The 27,929-nt window shown below is 32.5% G+C and overlaps 1 protein-coding gene across 2 annotated transcripts in view; it reads left to right on the top strand.

Annotated features, from left to right (window-relative positions):
* Window positions 1–27,929, top strand: part of smog (G-protein coupled receptor 158 smog) — a 198,292-nt gene that overhangs the window by 154,914 nt on the left and 15,449 nt on the right. For both annotated transcript variants that reach the window (XM_085955365.1, XM_085955366.1), the window contains exons 9-11: window positions 3,862–4,053; window positions 18,984–19,208; window positions 23,612–23,806. In XM_085955365.1, the coding sequence (XP_085811491.1) occupies window positions 3,862–4,053; window positions 18,984–19,208; window positions 23,612–23,806 (612 nt within the window). The remainder of the gene's footprint in view (window positions 1–3,861; window positions 4,054–18,983; window positions 19,209–23,611; window positions 23,807–27,929) is intronic.

Here is a 27,929-nt window from a genome sequence, read left to right on the forward strand (position 1 = left end):
AGGATAAAAATAATGCAATAATTCGATAAAACAACACCCACGAGTACGCGATGTAATAGAGTTTTTAGTTAAAATCTTAAATAATGTAGAAGTATGAAATGTGCGGGCCAGTTCGAAAAAGAGTCAATTTTTGGATACATTTAGTCATCCAGTGGTACCAACGAGGGCTATATTGGTGACTACTTCTAAATAAATTGCAATTAAATATGCGTAATATTGAGTGTCCAATGCCAATGCATTATTTTTTTCTTTTAATTGGCTCTGCAATCCGTTGAGAATCTATGCCACCTCACGAGGAGGTTTCTAAACAGTTTTTTGTGAGTTCTTCTTGCAATTTGTTTAACTTATTAGGAGCTTGCTCTGGATTCAAATATAGATACATTTAAAAAAAATACTTATCACATAAATCTGCTAGACGCGGGAATCAATCCCGCGATCTACACATTTTTTTCCGACCATGTCCCATCCTATTAGGATCATATGGGCCTCCACAGAGTGAAGGTTTGTATTAACAGATTTTGTTTTTTACGAGAAATGGATGTCAGCCACTTGCTCAACCTATTAAGTCCATACTATGCCACCAGTCAAATGAATGGCGCCTGTGTGGTGTACAACGTATTATAATTTTTTTTATTTAAATTTAAGAACTTTGGGTCATTATTCAATGCTGAATATTCACGAGATTTAATAATGCTATGTTAATATTAATTTTGAATAACTTATAAGAAATAAAAATTGGCTTGAACTTATATCTTTCACTATCCAGGTGAGTGGTCATATTCCAATATGTTGAAGATTCTTGCGGATTAGTTAATTCTAATAATGTTTCAATTTTCATGAATGATAAACTTTGTCATTTAATCACAGTAATGACTAATGATAGCCCTAACATGAGTATAGATATCGTCCGGTAATTTTAATAATATCCTTGGAAATTACATCGTGGATAGTGAACGATGTGTATTGGGTCCAAAGGTTTTTCTATTTTTTTCTTCTAATATGTATGTGTCTCAGGTTTTCGAAATTATGTATTATATTTAATAGTTGCGTATGTTAACAATATAATTAATACTTTATAACTAAAAGATTTTTATTAAATTATTGTATACCTATGTAGATAATTCAGTAGACCCTTCTGAACTTTCTGACAATTTGCTTTGCCAAAATTTTAACTCCTAACCTATTTACGAGGCGCAAAATCATTAAAATCATGTCTCAGATATTAATTCTGTTAACACCATTGATAATGGTGCAGTAATAGGTTAAGTGTTGCTTAATAATCATAATTGGGCGGCGACACGGGTGCTGGGCCAGAGAAAGTTTGCCGCCTGGAAAGCTTTTAAAGCATTCCCTTTCCTCTACGTGCCTCCCATCTCGGCCAAAGCTCGCGGTTCGCGGACAACTCTTCAATTATATACGTGGTGGAAAAATCACGCAACTTTAAAACAAATAATATATTCATATCTAATTCGGAGCAGTAAAAAGTTACATAAATACGCAATTAATAATACATCGCTGCCACCGTTGTCAGGTTGGTTTGGTGATGGCCAGTAAAACACGTGTAGACACTTTTGATTATTTGATCTGAACATAAGATGTTAACTCATGAACGCGTGCGTTGCGACTCAGGACAAGTTTGTATGGCTTTGCAACGTGTGTGTTACTTCTGCTGAGACCCCCAATAAACTGGTAACACCACACCACATCCCATAACTTATACAGTTACCTAATTTTAATAAATACAATCTATTTTAATCACTAATTGAAAGGTGATACCTACCATTAAAGTGATATTACACACAAGCGCCCATCGTAGTCAAGTGCGTAAGGCGTTAGACCAGGTAACTCAGAAATAATGGGAACTGAAATACACAACGGGTAAGGCAATAGCAGGTAACCGACTCGAGTAAGGATGAATCCGGGTTAAACTTACACAAGTGTCTAGAATACGTTTAACGACGAATACTGAAAACTGCTCTCGGTTTATGCATTTACGCTCATTTAATGTTGGTGTATCACACGCTATTGCACGTGCATAATGCGTGCTTCATTTTCGTAGGACACTCACACATTCAAAAACCCTGCTTCAACGTGCGGCGTATTGAATATAGCCAATCGGTATTATATTTATTATCTGTTCTGTGCGTTAGACTTTCATTCGGTGGCCTCAAGTTCGATCTCGGTGAGGTCACACTAGCTATAAGGTTTTTTCTGTTTTCCCAAAGCCTGGGTGTTTGTAATCGTTTCACTCATTTTACTAAATATACTAATGTTTCACTACACTGCTGTTATTGTGCGTCATGGCCTGTTGTAGTGTTAAAAAATATATAATATATACTTAATTAAGAATATACTTACCAAGCCTCTGTTTAAATATGGAACTTGGGTGTATCCGCCATGGAATAATTTAGGTGAGAGAAAGTATTTGCTTTTTGCGTCTGGATCAAATTTTGTTTTTTAACGACTTCTTTTCTTCAATTAATTTCTTTGTATATGCATATTGTACATACCATTAATAATACTATAGTTGAGAAATCAGCTTTTATCATACGTTATTATAACATTAAGAAAAATTAGTTTGATTCATGGATATATTGGAATTATTACGGTATATAATAATTGTTATACAGTAAATTGAGTAAATGAATTAGTATACAGTTATTTTTTACGATAACTGCTTCGAAACTCTAACACCAAACTGTGTTGGAATGATTTTTTCATATCCCATATTCGCGGGGGCGTGCTTTTTACTTTTCCCGGATGATTAATGGCTATAATTTTGTTTTATTTTGCGTCTTTTGTTGTTTAAGGTAGGTATTGTGCGTTTCGAGCGTTTACAGCTAAAAAGATGTAAGGTGTTTTCGAATAAGCACCAAGCGCTTTATAAAAAGTGTTTTACAAGCGCTGTTTTTAATAAGGTGTGAAAAAATGATTGTACATATTATATCTATGATACGTTTAATATTATAGTGTAATGGTCTAATTTAAAACATATATATATATAATTATTTGTTTGTCAGCTATTAGAGGATTATGGGGCATAGGTAGGTGGCATTTGGGTTTTGTCTGCAACGAGCCCTGAACGGTGTGATAGGAAGAATAATGACGATCACAATATATGGTAGCAACCAAAATGTCACTTACAATAACAATATTGCTTGAAAAATATACATACTAAAGCTTTGTTTAATATTAGATAAACTTTCATAAAGTCCAAGAGCAGACAAAAATAGTATTACTAGAATATAGAACTATAGAATTGTATTTGAATTTCAGAATATTTGGATCTGAGGATCTGACTGTTTACTTCATAACCTAGCTGGACTTAACATATTCTGTTAAAAATAAGTACCTATTACCTACAAATATCTTTAAAATAAAATTAACATTACATAGTAGCCTATTTTGAAAAATACACAAAATTATTAAATTAAGTGAATATGTGATTAAAAAAAATGTCGCGAGCCAGCTTTAAATTTAGAATTTTTTTCGTATTATAAATATTTTAAAATCTGGTAGTAGATAACATAATTTGATATTAAACCTCCGAATCTGCTATTACAAACTAAATTATGGATTACATAACTTTATTCAGAGTTATGAACAAATAGTTTGATAAAAGCATCAGTAATTTCTTTTCGCAGAGCTTTTTATGAACGTTTCACACTGATAATTTATTATAACCAGATTTTTATCCATCTTTTTTGGTTAAAGTTAATTTTACCTTACGTGTAATTATGTTTTAATGATTTTCTGTATATTTATTAAGTGTTAATAATGTCATTTAGTTGTGTGTATTATAGGATAGCAGTATTATATAGTATAATCTTCATCGAAATTAATTTACTACTTTGTTTCCAGGTGGTGGTGAGATTTTTCAAGCCGTCTGTTGAGCAATGCTTAGTGGAGCCTTGGTTTCGAGAGTTGGGATTCATCGTTTGCTACGGTGCCATTATTTTGAAGCTGTATAGACACCTCATAGAATTTAGAACGAGAAAAGCGCATCGGTGGGTCGTCAGAGATGTGGATTTACTCAAATATTTACTTGCAATGGTAAGCATTAATATTTTATTACTTTACGCCGTTTTGATATGCTTGTAATGATTTCCCGCCATTTATACTATCTAATTAGGTACCTTTCCTTTAATAATTGTATATCTGCTTCACTTACTTATATTATTATTTCTGCAGCACCACACATACTTACTATTAGGTCTGCCCCATCTATACACGAAATATACATTGTACACGAGCGCCTGAATTCATAGGGTGGCCAAAACTTATAAATGCTTTAAGTATTAATCATTAAAATGTTTAAAGATTAGTCAACTTTCAGAAATATATCATCACAGCTGTATAATAATCAACATAAAGATACTATTATAGAACGGAATGCACCATCAAAACATATGTGTTTAGGAAAAAAATCTTGATTAATTAAGTTTTTAAGTAAATATACGAGTATATAGTACCTACTAAGCAAATTTTTGCCACGCGCCATAACAACCCACGTGATTTTCTACTTACTGATACTTTCTCAGTGATAGGTACTTAGAGACTTTGAGTTGTTAAATAAAGAAAATGAAAGGATGTTAATTAAGTAACTCTAAAAGGAAGTGAAGTAAGGAGCATTCTAATTGAGAATGACACGACCAACTCATACCTCCACACTCACTCATGCATTCATGAATATCTGGATCACCCCGTTTAGCAGGTACTTAATTTAGAATAAGGATGGGGTGGAGAAAAATCTCTTGTTACCATCTAACATGCTGGTGTACATAAAAGAGGTATGAAGAAGTAGAAATTATAGGTGAAAAAAAATTGAGATATTCGTTTTCTAATAGAAGGGTAAGACAGAGGGTGGGCTTTTTTGATTTTGTACATTACTGGCAGGGTTCCTTAGGGTTGTTCTGCTTATCTTATATCACACGCCATGCCATGAGATGCGCTCTTTGGAGTGTTCCAGAAAGAATTTCTAGTTGTAAATGACATTTACAAAAAGGTGTGCATAATTCGTAGTTTCATTAGGAGCGTATTTGGTCGACCCACCACGCCGGTTCCTCCTGAGCGCGGGACCCCAAGCTAGAGCCCTGTAACCTCCTTCCCTTGTGGAGGCCACGGTCTAGATGTCTAATATGATCGGATTAGCGGATTGGTCAAGATGATAGCCGAAAGGTGTTTTATAGCACCAATACAGGATAAGGAAATGTAGTGACGAATGAATTCAGGAATATATAAAACTTAATATGAAAATCGAGGATAATTACAGTTAAATAAATAATCGATAAAATTGAGTACCTCTCAACTTATTGATATTTGAATATTTATGAAGATAAGAGAGTTTATGTGAGGTCAGCAGAACCCTGTTTAGAGCAGTGAAAAAGCTGTTGATCAATCATTTTTCTCAAATTCGTCATTTGAAGATATTATCAATTTTACGTACCTACCATACTTTCATTTAAAACTAAATATATCTATAACTAACTAGATATGTTGTACAAAAATTCAGGGAAATCTGCGGATTTATATTATAGATGCTTGCCATAATATAGCGAATTTTGTTAGGTAAATATATTTAAGTGCTGTAAATATTAAATTTACGTGTGGTCAATGTGTAGATTATTACATAACTGTAATTAAATGAAAGTTAATTAAAATGTTTTATAGTCTAAGCAAATCATGCAATGTTATAAAACTTTACGATTTAATTGGATTTTTAATGAGATACCTATAACATTTATTTTAATTCCGGCTAAACGCACATTGATGTATGACTAATTATGAATGATGTACAAGCATAATAAATTGTTAGGTACATATTTTTGCAGATTGAAGGTTTGCTTAGTAAAATTACAATGATTTTATACGATTACATCCATTCACGTAATAGTATGGGCATGGCCGGGAAAACGCACTGGAAGGAAACTCTCCGAGCAATCCCGACACGAATTATTTTTTTCCGCTGCGGTTAGCGAAAATTTTCCGGTCGTGTCACGTGACTCGGCATAATAATTATTATGATCGAATTAAAACTGCTTGGTAATTTTGAAGCCGCCCAATAAAGAATAAGGATATCATGTTTCGCGCCACAAACACAACACAATATTTTTTGGGAAGACTAGGTATCTTTTGTAGTTGTAACCAATAATATATTATAATTATTTATCTTTGTATTATATATTGGAATATTTAAATGTAGGCAAATGAAGTTTTAGAAAATTAGTAGGTATATATAGTTAAGTTGTATATTTACTAGTCCCTGAAGATAGTGAAAGGCCAACTTCAATATCTTTAAATACGATTCTAATTAAAGAGTACAAAACTTAAATCAATTAAAATATAAGTATTAAGCATTTATGAAATAAACGTTAACAAAATATTTCTCCGCGAGATTTGAAGTAGAATTAAAATATTTACATATGCACGAGTTTATGTTATTAATGATTAATATTCAAATATATCGTCTCTATTCTGGCAGAACACACTAACTGGAGAATACTAGTTTTGAGTAATTTGACTTTGAAGTCGTTAAACTGTTTGAAATGGTCTATCATGTGAGTTTATTAGGTAATCGTAAAAAGGATGACTTTAAAATAAAGTGTTTATTTATTAAGAAGGTTTCCAGACGATAAAGTTTGAAATAAGGAACATTTTGGTATAACTAACTCAATATGTCATTTTTTCGAATTAGTGTCTTCTGCCAGAACAGTGACGATATATAAACAGTACAATAGCCTATAACACATCGAATAATGAGTGAAAATAACAAAGGTAAAAATAAAACAAATAAAAATCGGTTAAGTTTTTGTGAGCTTTCATTTTTCTTTATATGTAAAAGTAAGTAGATATGTAATAAATTGAGTTTTAAACATTTATCATTTAAAAAACAACTGAAATACCGCGTAAATTAAAGTTCAGTTAATAAGTGCATTATTAAAAAAGTAATTTATAATAATCACTTAAGACTTGTTAGATACCTGTTATTTTTGAAATGGATATTATATTAAATAATGATAGCGATACAACAAAATAACGAATAAAAATTATATATACATATAGAATATTTTATGAAACTTTATAAATATAAGTGATATACTCTTAATATAAAGTAGATTTCAGATAATTTCTATAAATAACTAGAAAACTATGTGTGCTATATTTAGATCGAAGGGTCAAACTGACCCAAACTGACTGCGATATTATTTTATGTATGTGTACGTATTAGTATCAAAGAGAAATAATATATTATTATAAATTAGTATTTTTAGATAAGAAAAAAAAATATACGCCCTTTTCTAATATGTATGATTCAATATTTGGGTTTGTAGATATTATACAGCGGCTAAAACAAACAGAAGAAACGTATTTTAAGTTATGAATGTTGGCTCCAAATTCCTTCAATACGCATTTGGATATTGAAAATTCTTCTAGTCGTTGTGCGATCTCGCACACACGAATACAAGCGTCATAAATAAAAGCTGTAGTATTTTATGTATTTTGAATAAGTTTATTTTAAGTTCGATATAAAACACGCGTACAGATAAAATTCATGAGTGGCTGGAATATCTTTCAGATTGTATTAATATACAATTGATAAAACCACAGCAACGTTATAACATTTTTCTCATCACCACCTTTATATTGAAAGATCTTAGTCATTATAAAAAACTGATTAATTATGGAACAGTATTTAAAATTTTCTCCCCTTGTGATGGATGCTATGAATTATCCTGTGAAGTATCCGTTTTACCCGATACACTACTCAAAACAGGCATATACATTGAACAGTGTACCCGAAAGATCACATACGACGGCACAGAGGATCGTAGCGTTGGTTATGATTACATAATATATTCTGTCCATGCTCAGCAACCATCGTCTGCATTATCTTCTCTTGAGTCTTAATTGTACATAGTCTATTTCTCTGACAAAACAGCCTGGAGTAGATCTTGGCCGTATCAAGCAGCCTCCTTCTTCAGTCGATCAGTCCTAGCACTCGCACGTCTGTCTGTAGACCTTCGGGTTACCGAAGTCGTGGTCTCTCCCACTCCATTTTCTTTCTGGACTATGAAACGTGAGGGGCTTTTGTTTAGGCTTGATCGTACTTATCGTAATGATACATACGCATATGTATTTATAATTTGAATAGGTGGGTGTTAATTAAATTATATAACTATATGTATATTAGACTTCTAATCTATTCAATTGAGTCGATGTAATATATATCATATACAAATCGTGTTTCCTATTTGACACCATGCTTGTTTATACCTTTGGTCGATCTATCAAATTAATTGTAATGTCACTTAATAATTTCAATTAGCTTGTTACAATTAGTTTTATTTCACGACGCGATTAAAATAAACGATTCCTTTATTTGCGTCTAACTTTATTTTTCAAATTTAAAATTTATGTTTACCTCTATGTTTTCTCTCACCTTACCTCTTTTAATACATCTGCTCACTGTTTCGTTCTTTTCCACACCTTTTGATAAATCTTTTCTCTCATGCCATACAGATAGACAAATATATAGGTAATCTAAAATATTGTCTTGAATCACTTATCATGAGATGGAGTCACCTGTCACTTTTAAAGTCTTATTTATGCGCACTACATTTGTTCACATTTTTCGTGTATATTCCAATATATGAAATATCCGATAAATGGCAACGTAGCATATATCAATAATTTATGATATCCATGCATCTTGGACGTAGATGTTTGATAGTGTCATTTTTTCGAACAAAAATTAGTAATTAATTTAATGAATACATATTATATTGTTTAACTATTCTGTAATTAGATAATTATAAAAATTAACATGGACATTATTTGAATTTATCAGCACCGGATGCATTACATGTTAAAGTATCAACAACGTCCCAACAATATCGGGTCGACAAGATTAATTATTAATGACCACAACCCTAATGTAACGTAATCCTACATCGAATAATTGCATCGTTAAAGGAAGGTGTTGCGTAAATCAAGAAGAAAATGTTTAAATAATGACAAATAAGGCTTTAATGACAGATCAAAAGCATAATTAAAATAAATCCGTCAACAAAATGTGCCCAATAAATGCTGAATTTTTATAACATTTTTGTTGCTTTAAAAGATATTTTTATATTTAAATATAACTAATTTTATTTAAGTAATTATATTTAAAAAATATCACAATTATTCAGTGTGTTTACTTATTAATAAAAGAATTGTATTTTTCCACATTTAAAATATGCCATGATAGATTTAGACGTTCATTAGATATAAAAAATCTTTGCTACCATATCTCTCACTATTGATATCATTACTTCTTTTAAATGTACCAGTTATGTCTCTCCAGCAATCCCTATATTCCGCCGTTCCAACAGCTAAAGGTATTTAGAGGTTCGTAACGCCATTCAATTGGGAGTATAAAAATAATCTCTATAATAATAATTACTCTCTTGTAAAAATCTTTTGGATACAAAATATTTACTGTACGACATGACATGGCTTGCATTATCTTAGTAACCCTTTTTTAGTTCTTCTCCCATGTATAAAAGCTCCATCTCTAGAGAAAGGGTTTTCTTCGATAATTTTGTTTGTCATAGATTTTAGATATCTACTATATTATGTACTTTTATGTATACCATTCGTTCATTGTCATAACATCGATACAACAGAGTAGTGTTTTTATATCTACATAGACTGCTAGACCTTTTTGGCACTAGAATGTCGATAAGAAATGTGATCTATATTGTAGCCCAAGGCACATAACGCATCTATTTATAAAAGCATGAACAAGGAATCGAAATAAACCAAAACTTACTAATCCTATTTTGAGATGATTCCATATTGTTTATACGTATCTGCTATTGTAGCTTTAAATTTCATTTTTATCTACCGATATTCCACAACTTATTCCGAATGGAATACGGAAATAATAAGTAGAAATTGAAATTGAAGGCCCAACAAATCATATCATAGGATCCTACTTTTGATGGAAAGCATCACTATTTTTTATAACTGGAGCAGAATTGACAGTTAACAAAATAAAAGGAAAAAAAAATGGAGCAGTTACCTAAGACTGAGATTGACATGTACTCAAGTGTGCTTTGACCATTGATATACTACTAGATGAGGAGTTCCCATACAAGTGTCATTTTAAAAATGTACCAGAAAAAAAGATATTACGAATATCGTCTTATAATATTTCCTTAGGTATAATGCGTTAAGATGATTAACATGGATTCCCGAATTTCACCCGTATTGCCCTGGCTGTAAAACTAAATTTGCGTTCTTGGAATAGTGACCCTAAGGGTGCTGCAACCCAAAGCTTGCAAGCTACCAAATATTCATGTCTGAGCGGACAGAGCAAGTCGTCATGCGCTGACTATTAGTTAGAGTAAGATGCAAGCTAGATCGGGCTTACTCATAATTATTGCCAGGTTGTTTTCGAGACAAATATTAAGTGAGCTTATATCGAGTTAAGTCCGCTGATATTAAAACAGTAAGTTTTAACACTGGCCGAGTCGCTGAAAATCGGGCGTCATTTTAAGAAGCATATGATTCATCCAGTAGTATATCAATGGCTTTGACTGACTTAAATATTTTAAGTTAGTAAATAAAAATTGTAAAAAGTAAAAAATTTCATAAAAAACTGATGATAAATCTAAAGACATGTCCACGTTGGTATGCTACAAAATTGGACTTTGCAGCGACCAGGTCGGATGGTTTGATGGGCTGAACAGCTGGTTGAACCGACTTGATCAGCTTTTCCCTTTCCGTACAAATTTTGGAACATTTCTAGAGGATGTGATTTGCATCATGTATTTCTCGGTCACACTATATTCTGTAAACTTCCTTATCTGTCCACTACAAAAAGTAGACAGCTATACAGAATGAAGAAATATACTTATTCATTTCGATTTTTTTTCAAATCAATCATATAGACAACGATTAGATCTAGGCACCCCTCTACATAGTCGTTCCATTTATAAAAATACACTGCGCTTTTATACACGTACATCAGTATCACATTCAATTAATACCTCGAGTGAACACCCGTGATCAAAAATGAGTGTAAGTGCTCCATCTTCGATGCACACCTCACCTCACCAGTCTACCGCTACTACCCGACCACTTTACTTACTCGTGGTGAATTGTGGCAATTGCATTATTCACGAGAAGTTTCGTATTCATTATCGGAACCATATGAAGATGTACAGATTAGACTCTGATACGTGTGTTATTTTTAAACTATGCGAATTTTATTGATATTGATTAACGATTAAAAAAATTAAAATTAAAATAATTTTGTACTTACCTAAGAATCGTGGAAAATAAATATTCAATGCGCTGATTGAGAAGCAAATATATTATTTTTAAATTGCAAAGAAATGTATTATAAGTGTAGATAAACAGTGGGTAAGTAGTGTTCTTTGGTTACTGCTAATTAAAAGTTTTATTGTGTGGAAGAATATTCGTAAATAATAATAATTACAAGATTAAATGAACTTTTTATATACCACGTTTTTAAATTTCCTGTTTAATCATATAAACTTGACAATTATTATTCTATGTATTAATAATTTAGGACAAATAAGATAATTGTCAACAAATCATTTTTTTGCTATTTTGCAGTAAGCAAACAAATTAATATAGAATACTGAAATGTCACTTTGATTTCCATAAAAACGCACGTATATATTAATAATTTAGTTGCTAGGACCACCCCCTTAGAAACCAATAATAGTGGATTAGATTACCGATTTCTTCCGAAATAACTTTTCATACATAACAGAATTAACTGAAAATGAATTCAATTCTACTTAAAGATGGCTAAAAGTATTAAAAGAATGCATTGGCATCGTATTCTGATATATTCTAAAAGTTTTGAATGTCTAGCTAGTCGAGAAGTTAGTTAAAAATCGATTGTAAGATTTGTACTGGATAAACAACCACCGGACAAACAAGAATACGAGCTAAGAAAAACGTGGTAAAACACAGAACTATTTTTAATTATTCATGTTTGACGATGGAATCGAAAGGAACAAGGGAAAAAGTGTCTCATTTGTTTTTAAATCAAATGAAAATGCAGTAAATTGCATTACTGGTCGAGCTTGCGTTTATTATTTTCACCAATTGATGTCACTACAGGTGTATTAAGCCACATAGGTTTTTAATAGAAAACGAAAGTAGTAATACGATCGACGATCACCACAAAAATTGAATTACAAATAGATCATTTAATAATTTTCACAGTGACCACTTGCACTTGAATTTCACAATGGAAAACCGCAGAGACTAAATATGGGAAAGTACTATCTGTGTACCTAATTCATTTAATAGCTCACACCACTCTGTTCATTATTATAATCATAATATAATACATACATGATTATATTGCAATTACATATATAGTTACAATTTTTATTTATATTATTTAAAACTTTCTTATTGTTTGTCGAAGATGGTATTAAGTGTACTTACGCTTTATTTATCTTTATATAATTGTCATATAAATATATTCACAGACTACACTTCTGTCATAAATGTCAACATTATAATATGTCAATATATTACGTAAGCTGGCAACACCTTTAATCAATATTCGGATAGACAATGCAATTAATAGACTACAATTTTCATACGACAGTGAAATGTATTATCAGATGGTTGTATAAGCGTAACTTACACCATTTCTCCATGTTTAAAAAAAATAACTATTTTTTATCCAACGAATAATTCACAAAATTTGAGAATGAAACTCCTTTAAAAACAAAAATATGGAGAGATCCTGACGTCGGCTATGAAACAAAGTAATTGCCTATTATTGGTACCCTGATTCAAACCACAAAAGCCGATTGCCAAAATTAACGCAATTTTTCAAGCATTTAAGTATTAATTTTAAGTGTATGCTTACAAGTTAATGTCGTCATCATTAGGTAATACGCAGGTAGTTTAATTGTAGAATACATTTACGTGAATCCGATGGATGAGAGTTCGATTCCCGAGCGGGGTTGTATTTTTTTAAATGATTTTTTCTAATATGTGTTTTAAAATTCTGCATAACCGTCTTTTTTTAATGGAGTTCATACGTTGTTCCATATTAAATAACGTATTTATAAGCATATATTGTTTAATATTTCCTCCATTTAGCGGAGCATATTGTGAATTTACACGGGTTGTGGGTATTTTATAAAGGATCATTGTTATCTAATAATCTAACCTTGCTCCGATTCAAATACTCATTTAAAAAACGACAATGATTTTTACAGGAAAGAGATTCGAATCCGCATACAAGAATTATGAGACAGGCACGGTTGGGCATAGCAAGTCTGTCAAAATAAAATATATCATTAAGTTTATTTATTTATTTAGAAAAGAGTATTATGGCATTACAGCGTTTGGTCAATGCGCCATAATACATAATAAATACAAATTATAAAAATGACTTAATTACAAATAACAGCCAATATAACAAGAAAGTATGTGCTTATGTAGATATTAAAGTAAAATGATAAATATAATTATAAATTTAACCTATTTCACACGTCCACAAACATGATATAGTTAATAAAAAATAAATCAACCTTTATGTTGCTATCAAATAAGTTAATCGCACGATACACAGCATCATAAAACGTCACATCCGTCCTGCCACGGGGTATCATGAAGACGGTAGAGTTACGAGTGATATTGGTGGGAACATGAAAATTAATATTTGCAGTTTAGACGGATTGTTCATTTACATGAAGAAGTAAAAAGAAATGCTTTAAAAGAGCAATCACTCTTCGGATGGACAAGGATAGCATACCCAAAAGAAAACTAGTTGGAAAATTCATTTTATTATCATTATCATAAGGAAATCATAGAATTGGAAAATATGTATTATTATCTTTTAATACTTTCAAATTCGGTTTATGTTTTTCCTAAAAAATAATGTTCTTTTAATGGGTTGAATGTGTTTAGAAAATTCGTTTATTTCCTGTGCTTAATGTCATTATTCCAATGAATATATCGGGGCTGAGTGAAAAGAAAGCAAATCAGTAATCTGTTTAAATATTTCAATATTAAAAAGTTGCGTGCGTGTAAGTCATTTGCGGTGTGGTTCGAATAAAACCTTCACGTCACGTTTTACCCACGGAATTACTATTTACATAAAACAAACAGAAACACACGAAACTTTAGCATTGTAAAGAAACGAAACATTATCATTGTACTGTTTAATCATTACAAATATTTATTTAATACAATGCATGATTATTAATAGAAATATCCTCGTTTTCGGGCACAAGTAATACCTACCTATACGCACTTAATGTAGTTGAGAACCGATCCAAAGCGTTAGATAGAAGACTGACAAATTAAATACACGGTGTTAGAATAATTATTATAATCAGACAATACTATAAAAACGTATGTACTGTTTACTAGTACTTTGCTTACTAATACTAATACGTAATACCAATGCGAAGTGCAATTTTAATTGATAATTTTCATTTTAAATAATGAATTCGAAGATACTATCTAAAAATATTAAACATACCGAGGCCTGAACGAAAACGAACTATAAGTGCGAGTGAGAAAGCATTCGCTAGACTCTAGAGTCTAGACCAGTGGTTCTCATGTGCGGCCCTGGTGGCCTCGTGCGGCCACCAACATCAATTTCAGTATTTAATTTAATTAACTGGACTAACATTAAATATGCGTTATTGGAAATGAGTCATGACCAAGTACTTAAAAACCATTTTAATAATACCACGGTTGAAAATTTTTGGTCGAAGTTATACGTTGACCAAGAATCAAGTCAATTCAAAGAATTGGCAACAATTGCTTTATTAATATTGTCGATTTTTCCTACTACTGTATACTGCGAAAGATCATTCAGTATATTTCACTTCATAAAAAATAATTTACATCGAAGCCAGTTGACAGGTGATGTAAACGTAGAAGCAGCCATGCGGCTGGCATTGCAAAAAAGGAGTATTGAGGAATTTCCATTTGCATTATATTTTAATAAGTAGATATGTACTAAAATGTTCAAATGTATTTTATGAAATGGATTTGTCTATAAATAAATTAATCTTTTTTTTAGTAAATAAAATTTAGCTTTATTTTTTTCAATCACAAGAAAAGTGAAAATTGGTGCGGCCACTAGACGTTTCCATAGAACTGTCAATGTCAATTGTGCGGCCACAGTTAAATTTCACGTGAGAACCACTGATCTAGAGTAAGATATAATTTCTACGGGTGAATTAAATATTTTTTGTACACGTCGCTGGTAAATATTGATTTAGATGACTACAGTCATTTAAAAACTGCGAGCACGTGTTGCTGAAATTTATTGTTTTTGTGTTAAATATAAAGTTAATGGTACTTATTTAGTAGACATTTAGTAGACAATACGGTTAACTATATTGTCTTTAAAATTTGGTAGCCGTACTGAGAAGCAACATGATGGTATAACGTTTCAAAGTTAAGTTAATAATAATAAAATTGAGTTTCTAGTGTGCGTTATACACAAAAAACACGGCTTCATTTTGCAGAACAATATCCACTCACTTTATATTATTACTCTGAGAAACACACATTTTTCTTATTATCAGGTTTTTGACCAGAGGTAGAATCGTCACAAAGAATCAGCCACAAAGCTTGCAGAGTATAAGACTAAGTAAACATGGAGAAAAATGAGCAATCATTTTATAGTATTCCTGAGTGATTACAATCATCAATCATAAAGTGTGACACCGAAGAAGAGAATCTACTACTTATAGTTACTCGTAATTAGTACAAAAGTAAATTGCCATGTTTGCTCCCAACAGGAGAATAATAAGTAAAATACATCTACGGAATGTATGTAATGTATATTGAATAATGTTTTACGTTGAATATTGTTGGTCAATCGATTTGGTCCTTGCAATAGAACAAAAATACACTGAAAATCAACATGTATTTTTGTACCTTGCCGCCGGCCTCAGTTCAAACTCGCATGGCTCCAAAATTTTTGAGTATGTAATAATGAGTAGATATATGAAATTAAACCTTGAAATTAAATAACCTTAAATGACTAAGTTCGTATTTTGTGTGAACCAAATAAGATACGCAATTGGAAACTGTCCACTTAATCAGAAAGCATGCGATCAAAACAAAGCTTTGGTCGCGCATTTTCCTTTGTCGCCATTAACGTTAAAAATAGGCCAGAAAGAAAAATCTCGCCGTAAAAGCTCCCGCCAGATGCATGCCGCACTTATTATACAAGAGGTCATTATGGAAATTAGGTAGTCATTGGGGGAATTAAAACGATGGCAACATTACAAAGCTGTATGCAAATATTTAGTCGGAATTATATTTTTTTTGCTGGAGAGAGATTATTGCCCTCTAGTGGATTTTTTTAATGAATATGTATCATTAGACATACTTACAATGTTATTTTGCATTTAATTTATAAGAAGTAGGTACGTAAACATTTTGATTTACTAACTACCACTTTTCATACTCAATAGATAACACTGATAACATCAAAATGTGTAGGTACTAATATTATAAATAATTACAAGATAAAAAGAACTTTTTATATACAACGTTTTTAAATTTTCTGTTGAATCATATATAGTTGACTTGACTAGCTTAAACAATCAAAAAAATTTGCATTTGATAGAAATGATACTGAAATATCATTTTGACATTTCATATTGATTTCCATAGTAATGCACGTATATAATAATAATTTAGTTGCTAGGACCCCAGTCCCCTAGCAACCAATAATAGTGGATTGGATTACGGATTTCTTCCGAAATAACTTTTCATACAAAACAGAATTAACTGAAAATGAATTCAATTATATTTTAAGATGGCTAAAAGTATTAAAAGAATTCATCGGCATCGTGTTATGATATATTCTAAAAGTTTCAAATATCTAGCTAGTCAGGAAATTGGTTAAAAATCGATTGCAAGATTTGTACTGGATAAACAACCATCGGACAAATAAGAATACGACATAATAAAAACGTTGTAAAAATAGATAGACAATATAAACTGACTGCGCGGCACACGTTTTTTGAGTCATTAATTATTATTCCAAAACTAATCATGTCACATTTCGAAAATAATTTCATGCTTACCCCAGGCGGACACAATATTTATTTCTGTACCGAGATATGGGTTACGTCCGAGTGACTCTTGAACGCATAGTGGTAATCGACTAGAAACCAATAGCCTCATTTGAAACACCAGATTCTAACTTTAGATAAATTTGGACTTTGTTTCCTTTGCTTCTAATAGGCTTATATTAATTACCATACTACAATCAAATTAATAGACAGTACTATGATAATACAAATGTATTGAATTTAAATTTGTTTATTGGGAATTGATTTTATTGTTGATTTAATTTAATAAAACGCAATTTTTTGTAGTACTTATTCCACTTTTAATCTATAGATTAGGACCGGTTTCGTCCGCCTCAGAGGGACATTTTCAACTAATGTCCCTCTGAGGCGGACGAAACCAGTCCTAATCTATTGATTAAAAGTGGAATAAGTACTTCAAAAAAATGCGTGTTATTAAATTAAAACAACAATACAATGCAGTTCCACCATGAATTGACAGTTAACAAAATAAAAGAAATTAGAGAATTGATTGATTAAACACTAATTGTATGTAATTTTAAATGCTATGACTGGTTTACTTGAAAAGCAGTTCAATATAGCGTGAGTAATGTAAAACAATGAATAAAATTATTGAAACAATTTGTGATATACTTAAAATGAAAATATTCTCGGTTATTTATAATAACCCCTTTTGCGGATTTAGGTATAAATCTCATATCTATGCATTAAACATTTATATTTTTATTAAACTATGCTTTTATCTTTAAATTTCCAACATATTAATCTAATGTTTTTAAAAGAGCTTTTAGTCTTAAGATGTTTATAAACATTTCAAAATAACCCAAATATTTGGTTGGGTTATAATTATCCCAAGTTGAACGTACACATTTCAACTTTTTCGTGTAGAATTCTATTTTGATTTTGTCTGTATTTTTATTTATAAAATAAAAAATCATGAGCTTTCCATAAAATAAAACAATATTGCTGTAAAGAACAGGAGAAACAGATGTGCATATCATGCTCCATTTTCTCGCTATACAGAATTGAAGTGCACTCAAAATGCCTTCAACGCAATATGTTCAATTAAGTAGGAATATAGAAACGTTATTGCTATAGAATTTAAAGCATTCAAATAGTAGGTATTTATAATAAATCCTACATATAGACTTCAATTCATTTCCTGTAACTCTTAAATAACCATTCACTTAACCAATTGATTTGCTATACCAACTATAGTGAAACGATATAATATAACAGTATGTAATTAAAATAATATAATAATTGTATCGACTAGAGCTTGCAATTTTGACAATTAATCATTTTATCCTGAAATTTTGCAATTGAAATTCTGAAGTTCCAGGATTTTAGTGTTGGTTTTAAGTGACCATGTTTAATGAAATCGCTTCGGATATTGATATATTCCACTTACGTGATGGTGAATTTAGGTGGACGTTGTTTTATAGGTTTTTAAGATAGGGTCTATCAATATTTCACTCTGTGTACTTCCATATACTTTTATTTTTGTTGCTTTATTTTATTTCCTTTCTTATTTTATTTATTATCGTATTATTAAGTCACATTTCTCTGTATTTTTATTTTAACTTGTTAACACTTATTTTATGTCATGTCGTGAACGCTTTGAATTTGTAATTTGTTATGTTCATTATATGTAACATAAATAAATTTGATTGATTTGAATTTAATGTTTTTCTGTTATTCTTATTATTCGATGTAAAACTCAATAGACATAGACATGAACAAATTGCAGTACAATCTGTTTTTTTTATATCTAGTGTTGTAGCTATATTGATAAGTTTCTGAGTTTTTTTTATTGTTTTATTTATTATAATCGTTTATTTTAATAAATAATTTCAATTCCAACAGGTGGTAGCCGTACTATGCTATCTCTCCGCCTTCACTGCGTCCAGTTTGAACTTCATGAGGGAGCAATACAGTCTGATGGGAATTGGGCAAACTCATTCTGGTCAGCTGTTTCTGGCTTGCAAACCTCTCTGGTGGGATTACGTCACGGAGGCTGGCGAAATGCTGATATTGGTTTTTGGGATACATCTTAGCTATGCCAGTCGAAATGCTTCAACTCAATTTCAGGTGAAATTTACATTAATTTACCACTAAGATTACCTATATTATAGTGCCTTACCAAATGTTAATAATATGAAAAGCTATTTTTGTATTAAAATCATAATAGGTTTTGTATTAATAAGAATCATTTATATTCTGTCGTAATTACTGATTTCTATATTTTATTACTGGTTATTGCCATCTGTCATATTTAATTATTACCTTCTTATGTACTCATAGATGTCAATATCAAATAACCGATACAAATAGCATTATCTGTTGGTATTATGTGGTTTATATTATTAAACTCGACTATTTAAATATAAAAACCCTGGTAATAAATACATAAGAACTCGCATGTAAATCGATAAACGTGTATTATGTATAAGAATATAATATTATTAGGTTCACTGGACTGAATCAAAGACGATAGTTCAACATTTTTAATCTATAGCTTATTTATAAACTATTTGTACAAATAGTATGCAAAGTACCTAAATGATATATTAATTTTAACGGTGTTTAAAATTTAATCAATCGGTTACTTGACAAAATCTCGTTGGTAAGTAACACTTTTGACTGAGGTTACTTGATTGAAATTGAATTTAATATTTAGTGTTAAGTTTTATACTATTCCACACCAATCGGTTTATCTTTGAATAAATCGGGGTCGCTATAACAGATTCATATGAAATAGTACATTCCAATGTCACCAATTAGAGCTTTAAGATAACTCGATAGATCTAACACTTAACACATCTAAGACCGGTAATAAAGAAGTTTCAGTCAATAGCATATCAGTTTCCTGGACTAAAAAACTGAAATTTTGTCTTTTTTAAGAGGCGAATTCACTATTTTTATCCTTAGATTGGTATGTTTTGTCCGTGCGTGTATATTAATAGGTACGTTATAAATATTTGCAATAGAAGTATAATATTCTTTCATGAATAAAAAGTACCTATTATAATGAGGAAAAATCAAACTTATTATATTACAACTCTTAATCCCTGAAAGCTTTTAGTGTTTAGTGCCAACGCAACTGGTGCGTTGCCCATTAGGTGGCCATTAGATATAATTAGCATGTTATTTAAATGTGGTAATTAAATATTAATTAAAAGATCCGCAGTGAATGGGATTAATTATTAGAAGACAACATAGTATTCGATGCGTTGACAGCATTTGAACGCATTGTTTGTAAATAAAAAACCAAGATTGCGGCATGTAATGGTTACTTCTTATTTATAAACCCATTTTCATGAGATTTTACTTGGATTGTTTATCTTATTGCTAATGATAATTGAATAATAAAATTAATAAATACATGTATCACTAATGTTAGAATTGTTTTTTTTTTATATCAGTTCTATATAAGTGAGACTAATAGTTTCAATGTGAGTAATCTCCTTATTCCGCCATTTTGAGATAATCGGAAAAAAAACCATCAAGCAAATTAATTTATGACTGCAAAAAGAATAGTTTGTAAACATGTTTATTAAAAGTTAGAAAAAGCGGATAGCGAAGTCTTATATTTTAATGATCATTCAAATTAATAAAAAATCATGTTTAAAATTAGTCGTAAAATTAAAAAAAAATGGCGTCTGATGAATATATTAAACTGTTTTGCGATAAACCTCCGGTTCAATTCTAATTGACAGTCAAACTAAGATATATTTAAGGTTTTATCAATATACATACGTTGAAAAAGTACTTTCAGAATCAGAATCATGATAAATATATTATAAAAAAGTAAAAATGGAGATTAGCAACTTTGAAACTTTAAACTTTGTATTTTAGTCTTTATAACTTTCTCAACCTATACGTTCATATTATAAATACGTATATTAAATTTATACATGTCTATATTATATTATATATTGGTATAGAATGGGTTTTCACACATATTTGTATTTAATGTTAATTTTTGAGGTTTTGTTGAGGAAACTTCTTACCACCTGGTTTTGTTAATGCCTATCAAGTTAAGTATAACTTTGCATATTCCGTTAATCGAAAACGCTTAAGTCCAATACAACGCCAATTAACGGGGGATAACTGCACAACAACAAAAACACTCTTTTGCTGATACTGTTAAATATAATAATAATAATATGACCTCGCATAATAACGTAACTGCTCTGATACGCTAATCGTAACGATACCAGGTGGGAAATCTCTAATGGCCTTTAATAAATAATGTGGCGGTTTTTGTTTTGCAAATTTTACGTTCGCTCGTTTGTATCGTACTTTGCAGCCAAGTCCTCGCGAGCCGTTAACTCAACTAAAAGATAAGATACAGTTTGTGTACGTAAAGCAGTGTTGCCATCTTTTTATGACACAATTATGGTACATTTTACAAAAATGTAAGTATAAATAAAATTATAGAATTTCCGCAGCAATTATAGTACGTTCTTTTTGCATATTTTCTATTATAGTGCGGAACCTTTTTGTTATCTCCTGAGAAACCAAATAAAAAAATTCTAATTCTTAACACAGATTATACCCTTTTTCTGAACGGTCAATCATGAATTTCCCTCTATAATTCCTTTACTTACCACATAATTTTATTTAGTATTTCCAAACGGCCAATAGAAAATTTTGCTTTCAGAGTTACATTTCATAGCTTTTCATGAACTTAAAAATGATAGATCTTTGGCTTACTGTGTTTACTTACCCGTGCCACCTCGTTACCTTACTTTGAAAAGGTTCTAACTGACATTTTGGCCTAAAATGACTTCTGTCAACCGCCTTGTCAATACACTTAATAATACTATTTTTTTATCATAAGCAAAGCAATATAGGGTAACCAGGACTCGAAATAAACCGTAGTGCGGCGGAAAAAAATAATTTGACCGTCTCAGCTAGGTCATATAACACAAAATAAATACACTTATTTTTATAAAATTAGATAAATATGTTCATACTTCCAGAAAATTATCGAGCGCTCTGGTTTGTACAAATAACTAAAAAAAATATTTTAGAATAAAATTTATGTGTGTTATATCTCTTGACCACTGAATATTAAAATGTACAGTTGGCACACATGTGTGGTAGTCAAAAGAGTTTTGTGGCTTAAATCCATTGACCACTGCATCTTTGATGATTTTAAAATGCTTTTGTGTACTTTAGTCTTTTTTTGTCTAGCTCAAACGGTGAAAAGATTTTTTTCACGAGATGGAGCGATAGTTTCGGGGATTTCATGAACCGGAATGGCACTCTGGTGTGCCCCGGTCCATTTCGAGTCCTGCTTTCGGGTTCAGATGAGTTAAAGGATTCTGAGTACATATTGTATATGTGTACCGACAATTGATGTATATGTATACAGACAGCGTGTGAAAAAAATATTTTAATTACCCCTGAAACTTATACTGCCGGGATCATTCAGATTTTCAATTCAATAAACAGAATATAAATACAGACGAAAGTGACGGCAAAATGAACTTTACTTACATTGTAATAAGGGTCATATTTTAAACTGTGTTATTTTGTATATTATGTCAATTTTATTACTACTTTAAAAGATATTTTTAAAAAGAATTGTTATAAAAACAAATTGTATAGGTAACAATAGCGAAGGGTGGAGGTAGGCTGTTAAGATCTGCCATAAATAGTGCACATTAAACTATTTTAGTTATCCGTATTTGTTTTTATTAAGTCTACAATTTACAGATGGTATTGGTTAGTATTTAAAAATCAATTAAACCCTGCCTAACCAAACCAAAATAGTTTTGGTGTATTTTGGACGATACGACAAAATTGTGCACATTTTTTCATTCATACTTATTTGTTTTCGTTGGATTAAGATAGGTACATATTACACATATTTTTGGTTCATTTTTTAAATTCATTAAGCCCTGCCTAAACCAAACTATATCAGATAAAAAATATTATTCTATCTACAAATATCCAAAGTTATGTACGATTTAATTGCATAATTTTAGATATTTATAGATAGACGAGTATTTTTTGACTATTATCTATTATGGCTTTGTTTTCGCAGGATTTAATTGAATTTTAAACACTAACCAACACCATCTGTAAATTTTACTGTAGTCTTATTTCAATGAAAACAAATAAGTATTCACTATTTATGGCTGATTTTAAGAGCCTACCTCCACCCTTCGCCACTACCACTACCTATATGGTAATAGGGTAATTCTTATAGATTTTTGTCAGATGACTATAACCTTTTCTGGAAAAAGTAAGCATTTTTCTGTTCAATTGTATGAAACCGTATGTACCGATTATAATAATATGATGTACTTCGATAAAACGTTTTAGTTTAACCCATTTACAAATATGCAAGAGACCAACAAGCGGATCGCAATATGATGTACATCCAACAGCAGGTTTGTAAATTTAACAACCGGCTCGATAGAGATGCCTTTTGCACATTCATTAAAATATTTTTTTTAATGTATCATTGTGTGTTTTAGGAGCGAAGATTTTTGTGCGCTGCGATTTGTGTGGAGGCAGGCGTTTCTGGCATATTCTACGTACTCCGAGCGCTGTACGTAACAACACTTCACCCAGACCATGTCTACTTGGCGTACTTTCTTCGGTCGCAGCTCACATCTACGATCGTCATACTGCTCGTCTTCACTCCTAAGCTCTGGTACCAGCACAAACAGGTTTGTTTCGTGTGCAATATAATAACTACATATAGTTATTTTACGTAATATTATCATTCTTAAATCTCTTGAATAACATACTAATTTCCTGGCTAACCGCCACTTTGTTGATATTTTTTTTTATATAAAAATAGAATTACTTATAGTTTAAACAAAATCTGCATACTATACAATATTGGTTATGACTGTGTACCAATAACGAAAAAGAGCTGGTTTAGGCCAGTAGTATAACACTACCAGCTCAAAAGTTGGGACGTAGTCAGAGGACATGGTGTGTAAAATTCCCACCTCCGCTCCCGTTATGTATATGCAGCCACGTCATACGCGGCCGGCTAACATAACCCTTACGTGTGTCAGATCAAAGAATTTAAGCCCTCATTTTGTCCCGAGCAGAGCCGCACGGGACTGGTGATGCAACCTTGCACCGAAGTGCGAATGCATGATGTTAATTTATATGGCAACTATCAGAGTGACTTTAGTTTGAAGAGTCGCAAGGGGAGTCGAGAGTGTCCCGCCCCCCGTACGCTCTGGCGAATTTAGTAAAGGCCGCAAAATTGGCCTCGGTTGCCACCATGTCCGCGTGTCCTATTGGGCCCGAATGGGGTCGGACCCGGGCAAACAACTCCGCTCGTTCGGGGCCCATAAGTGGACAGTCCCACAGGACGTGCTCTGCGTCCTGCTGGTCGTGTCCACATGAGCAACCCGACCCATGTCCTGCCAAACCAAACCCCTGCAGTTTGGCCGCAAAGTTTCCATGGCCAGTCATGAATTGACTAGTCCAGTGGGTAGGCACCAGTCTCCTCGTCATGTGTCTCACCGAGACATCTGGAAAGTATAGATATAGTATAGGTCTGGCGGCCCTTAGAGGAGGCCACCCATCTCGCCTGCCATGCCGCATATGCGGTCTTGTAGACCAGCTCAGATACAGTTTTTCTGTAGCTCACGCCCTCCACTCTCGATGGCGGTGTCAGAGGGACACCGGCGAGAGTTGTATTGATCCTCCTCATAAGGAGAGTGATCGATCCTCTAATTTGAACGTGCAAGTCGAGGGGAAAGACCCCCGCAAGGACCGCCAGGGCATCCGAAGATGTGGTCCTATAGGCCTTAGTAAGGCCAATCAGAGCAGCCCTCTGTCCGCTAAGCAGAGCCCTCTTCACAATTGTCAGCGAGGCTTTGGTGTGCCACACGCTGGAGGCATAGCCAGCGATGCCCATGAATATAGTTTCGTAGGCGATTCTCAGGACCCGAGGCTTTAGGCCCCAATTGTTGCCCGCCAGGCGAGCAACCTTCTGATAGGCTGAGTTGGCCTTAGCCACAATTACTTTAGCATGCTTCAAAAAGGCCTACTTCTCGTCCAGAACGACCCCCAAGTAGGTCACCTCTCGAGAAAACCTTATAGCAGAGTCGCCGAAGCGCACTGCGGGTGATCGCTTATTTATGTTTATCCTTGAGCTGCCCTTTAGGAGGATAGCTTCCGTTTTGCCAGGTGCAAATGCAAGCTTATTAAGCTTACCCCAGTTAAGGATTCTCGATAATGCGTCCTTAGCTACGCGCTCGAGTGTCGGACGGCTCGACGAGCCAACTAGTAAAAGAAGGTCATCAGCGTACGCGACGAGCGCGCAGCCCGGTGGCAGAGGTAACGTCAAAACATCGTCAAAAAGTATATTCCATAGCAAGGGGCCAAGCACGGAACCCTGCGGACACCCCATGGTGGTCTCCCTGTAAATCAATTCAGTGCTAGAGTCGTATATAACTTCCCTTTTATTAAAATAGCTTTGCACTAGGGCAAAGAGGTCCCCCGGGATCTGTCGGAGCCGAAGCTTAGATAGAATTAATGGCCACCATGCGGTGTCGAAGGCACCGGCTATGTCCAAAAAGAAGCCTGCCACAATAACTCCTTCTGAGTCCTCAACAAATTTCTGTGCAAATCTGATAGCGTCCTCAGTAGACTTGCCGGGTCTAAAGCCAAATTGCCTCTCCGAAGTCAGAGGACAGTAAAGTTGTGTGTAGAACCCAGTGACGTCCCGTGGGGGTAGGCAAATTGAGCGTCTCTTGGGGGTGGCAGTTACTCGAAGGGCGGCAAATCAAGGAAAATCATTTGAAATATATAGAAATATGATACTTATATAGAAATAGCTAAAATTATTTTGTTTACGTTAGTAAAAATGGTATGAAAATAATAACTCTGTGTATTGATAAATAGTGCAAACAAAATGTGTCAGAAATATCAACCAAATAAGGCCTCATACTCTGGTGATTTGGGAGTCTTACCTAATTTCCGATATTATATTTATTCGCTTTTTACATCTAAATTTAATTTTGTATGTTTTAGTAGTAGGTATATATTTTGTTAGTAATGTATCGACACAATACATTTCTTAGATATTGGAGTCATGAAAGGATGATAAAAAATATGGGGCGGCATTTTGTCTAGGGACGTCACTGGTAGAACCGCATGCCTAAATCAGTTCTCGGCAGTAGTGAAATAACCAGGAGATAGTAAATCATCAAACTCGGTACTCTTGGAGCTACTAGCAATATATCGAAAAGAGCTGCTTCAAAAAAAATTAACAGCAACTACAGTAATATTATATGCGAGTTAATTTAATTATCTTTGATCGAATCTACTTGCAGGCATGTGATGGTATTATTTAAATTCAGCAGAGCAACTTGGATGCCATCAACATTTTCAAAATTTATTTTCTATGCCGACTTATGATAGTTAACTATGAATCTATGATACGGCGTAATTTAATGTATGCAATTTATATGTAACCGGTTTTATGACATCACATTTTCTACTTCATTAAAACATGGTGTCATATTATACTATGGCTTTGAAAAGGGCACATATCTAGTCATCCAGTTATCTCAAAGAAATAGAAAACAACCGAAAGGTCGATCTAGCTAGATGGTTCTAGATCGTTGAAATAGTTAAGTTCTGCGGGGTATTCGATAGCGATAGGAACAGGATAAAGAAGGATGGAATCAGTTTTCGGAGGTCTTTGTTTAACAGCGCATTAAGCCAAGGTGCTGATGTATGTATTCACCTCACTTTAACTTTTAACGAAATAAATAATCTGAACGTTCTGATAAATTTGAATTGATCGAAAAAAAAAACTATTTTTGTATTGCATCCAGCCAATGAAGTTCAACCCCCAATCCCATTTCACCATCACCCATGCCATTCCTATGACATGATGGGCGGTTAAATTTTATAATTACTCTGAATAATTTTCCTGATTTCGGCGATTAGTTTTGTGTTAAAAGCGAAGATCATTTAAAGCCATTAGTTTCCGGCACGTGCGGAACTAACGATGGGGTGTCATGTCTCACGATCCAGAATAATTAAATCCACTCGCGTAATATTATGTAGATATAGTTGGGACATAGTTTCTCCGGCATATGTAGACGACGATCGTGGCACCTCATTATGCATGGGGACGGACACAAATGCTTTGCATAACGGTGGATCGCGTATAATCCTGATTACAAGATTACACGTTCCAGTCAATCTGTTGGGAAACAATCCCTACCATGTTAGTTCTAGTGACGTACCAGTGTTGTAACATGGACATAACCCAGGTGTAAGTTATTTTAATAATATTTAATTTATATAATATATTTATTATCCGCTCCCATTTTTATAATAATATTATTGACATAGCAAGCGAATAGAATAATCAAACGCGTTGCAAAATTATTGGTTTTGTCAACCTTAATATAAATGAATGGTTTATTTATCCATGGACGTAACATAAAAGATATTATACTGAAACAAGCAGGGTCTACATTTACACACACGATATTAATAATATCATGATCAATTTGAATTCAGTTTATTGTTCGCTTTTTAAAATAAATTTATGAAGTATTCAATAGATGATATTATTATAATGTATACACTGCACACACAAAATTATTCATATTATTTATTATGCACAACAATAATGGTTATATATAAAAAGGATATCGTCAGTAATTTTCTACCAATACGTATCTCAAAAAAACACAACTTTTCAGGAGAGGCAAATAACAACTTTATTCTCTCAGTTTTTAATTAAGAAACAAATTTTCTTCTTTGAAATATCCATTTAGTATACCTATCATGAAAAATATGTTA

The sequence above is a fragment of the Rhyacophila brunnea genome, unplaced genomic scaffold, assembly GCF_057557595.1.
Source record: "Rhyacophila brunnea isolate RB1 unplaced genomic scaffold, BYU_Rbru_1.0 scaffold_5, whole genome shotgun sequence".
Lineage (NCBI taxonomy): Eukaryota > Metazoa > Arthropoda > Insecta > Trichoptera > Rhyacophilidae > Rhyacophila > Rhyacophila brunnea.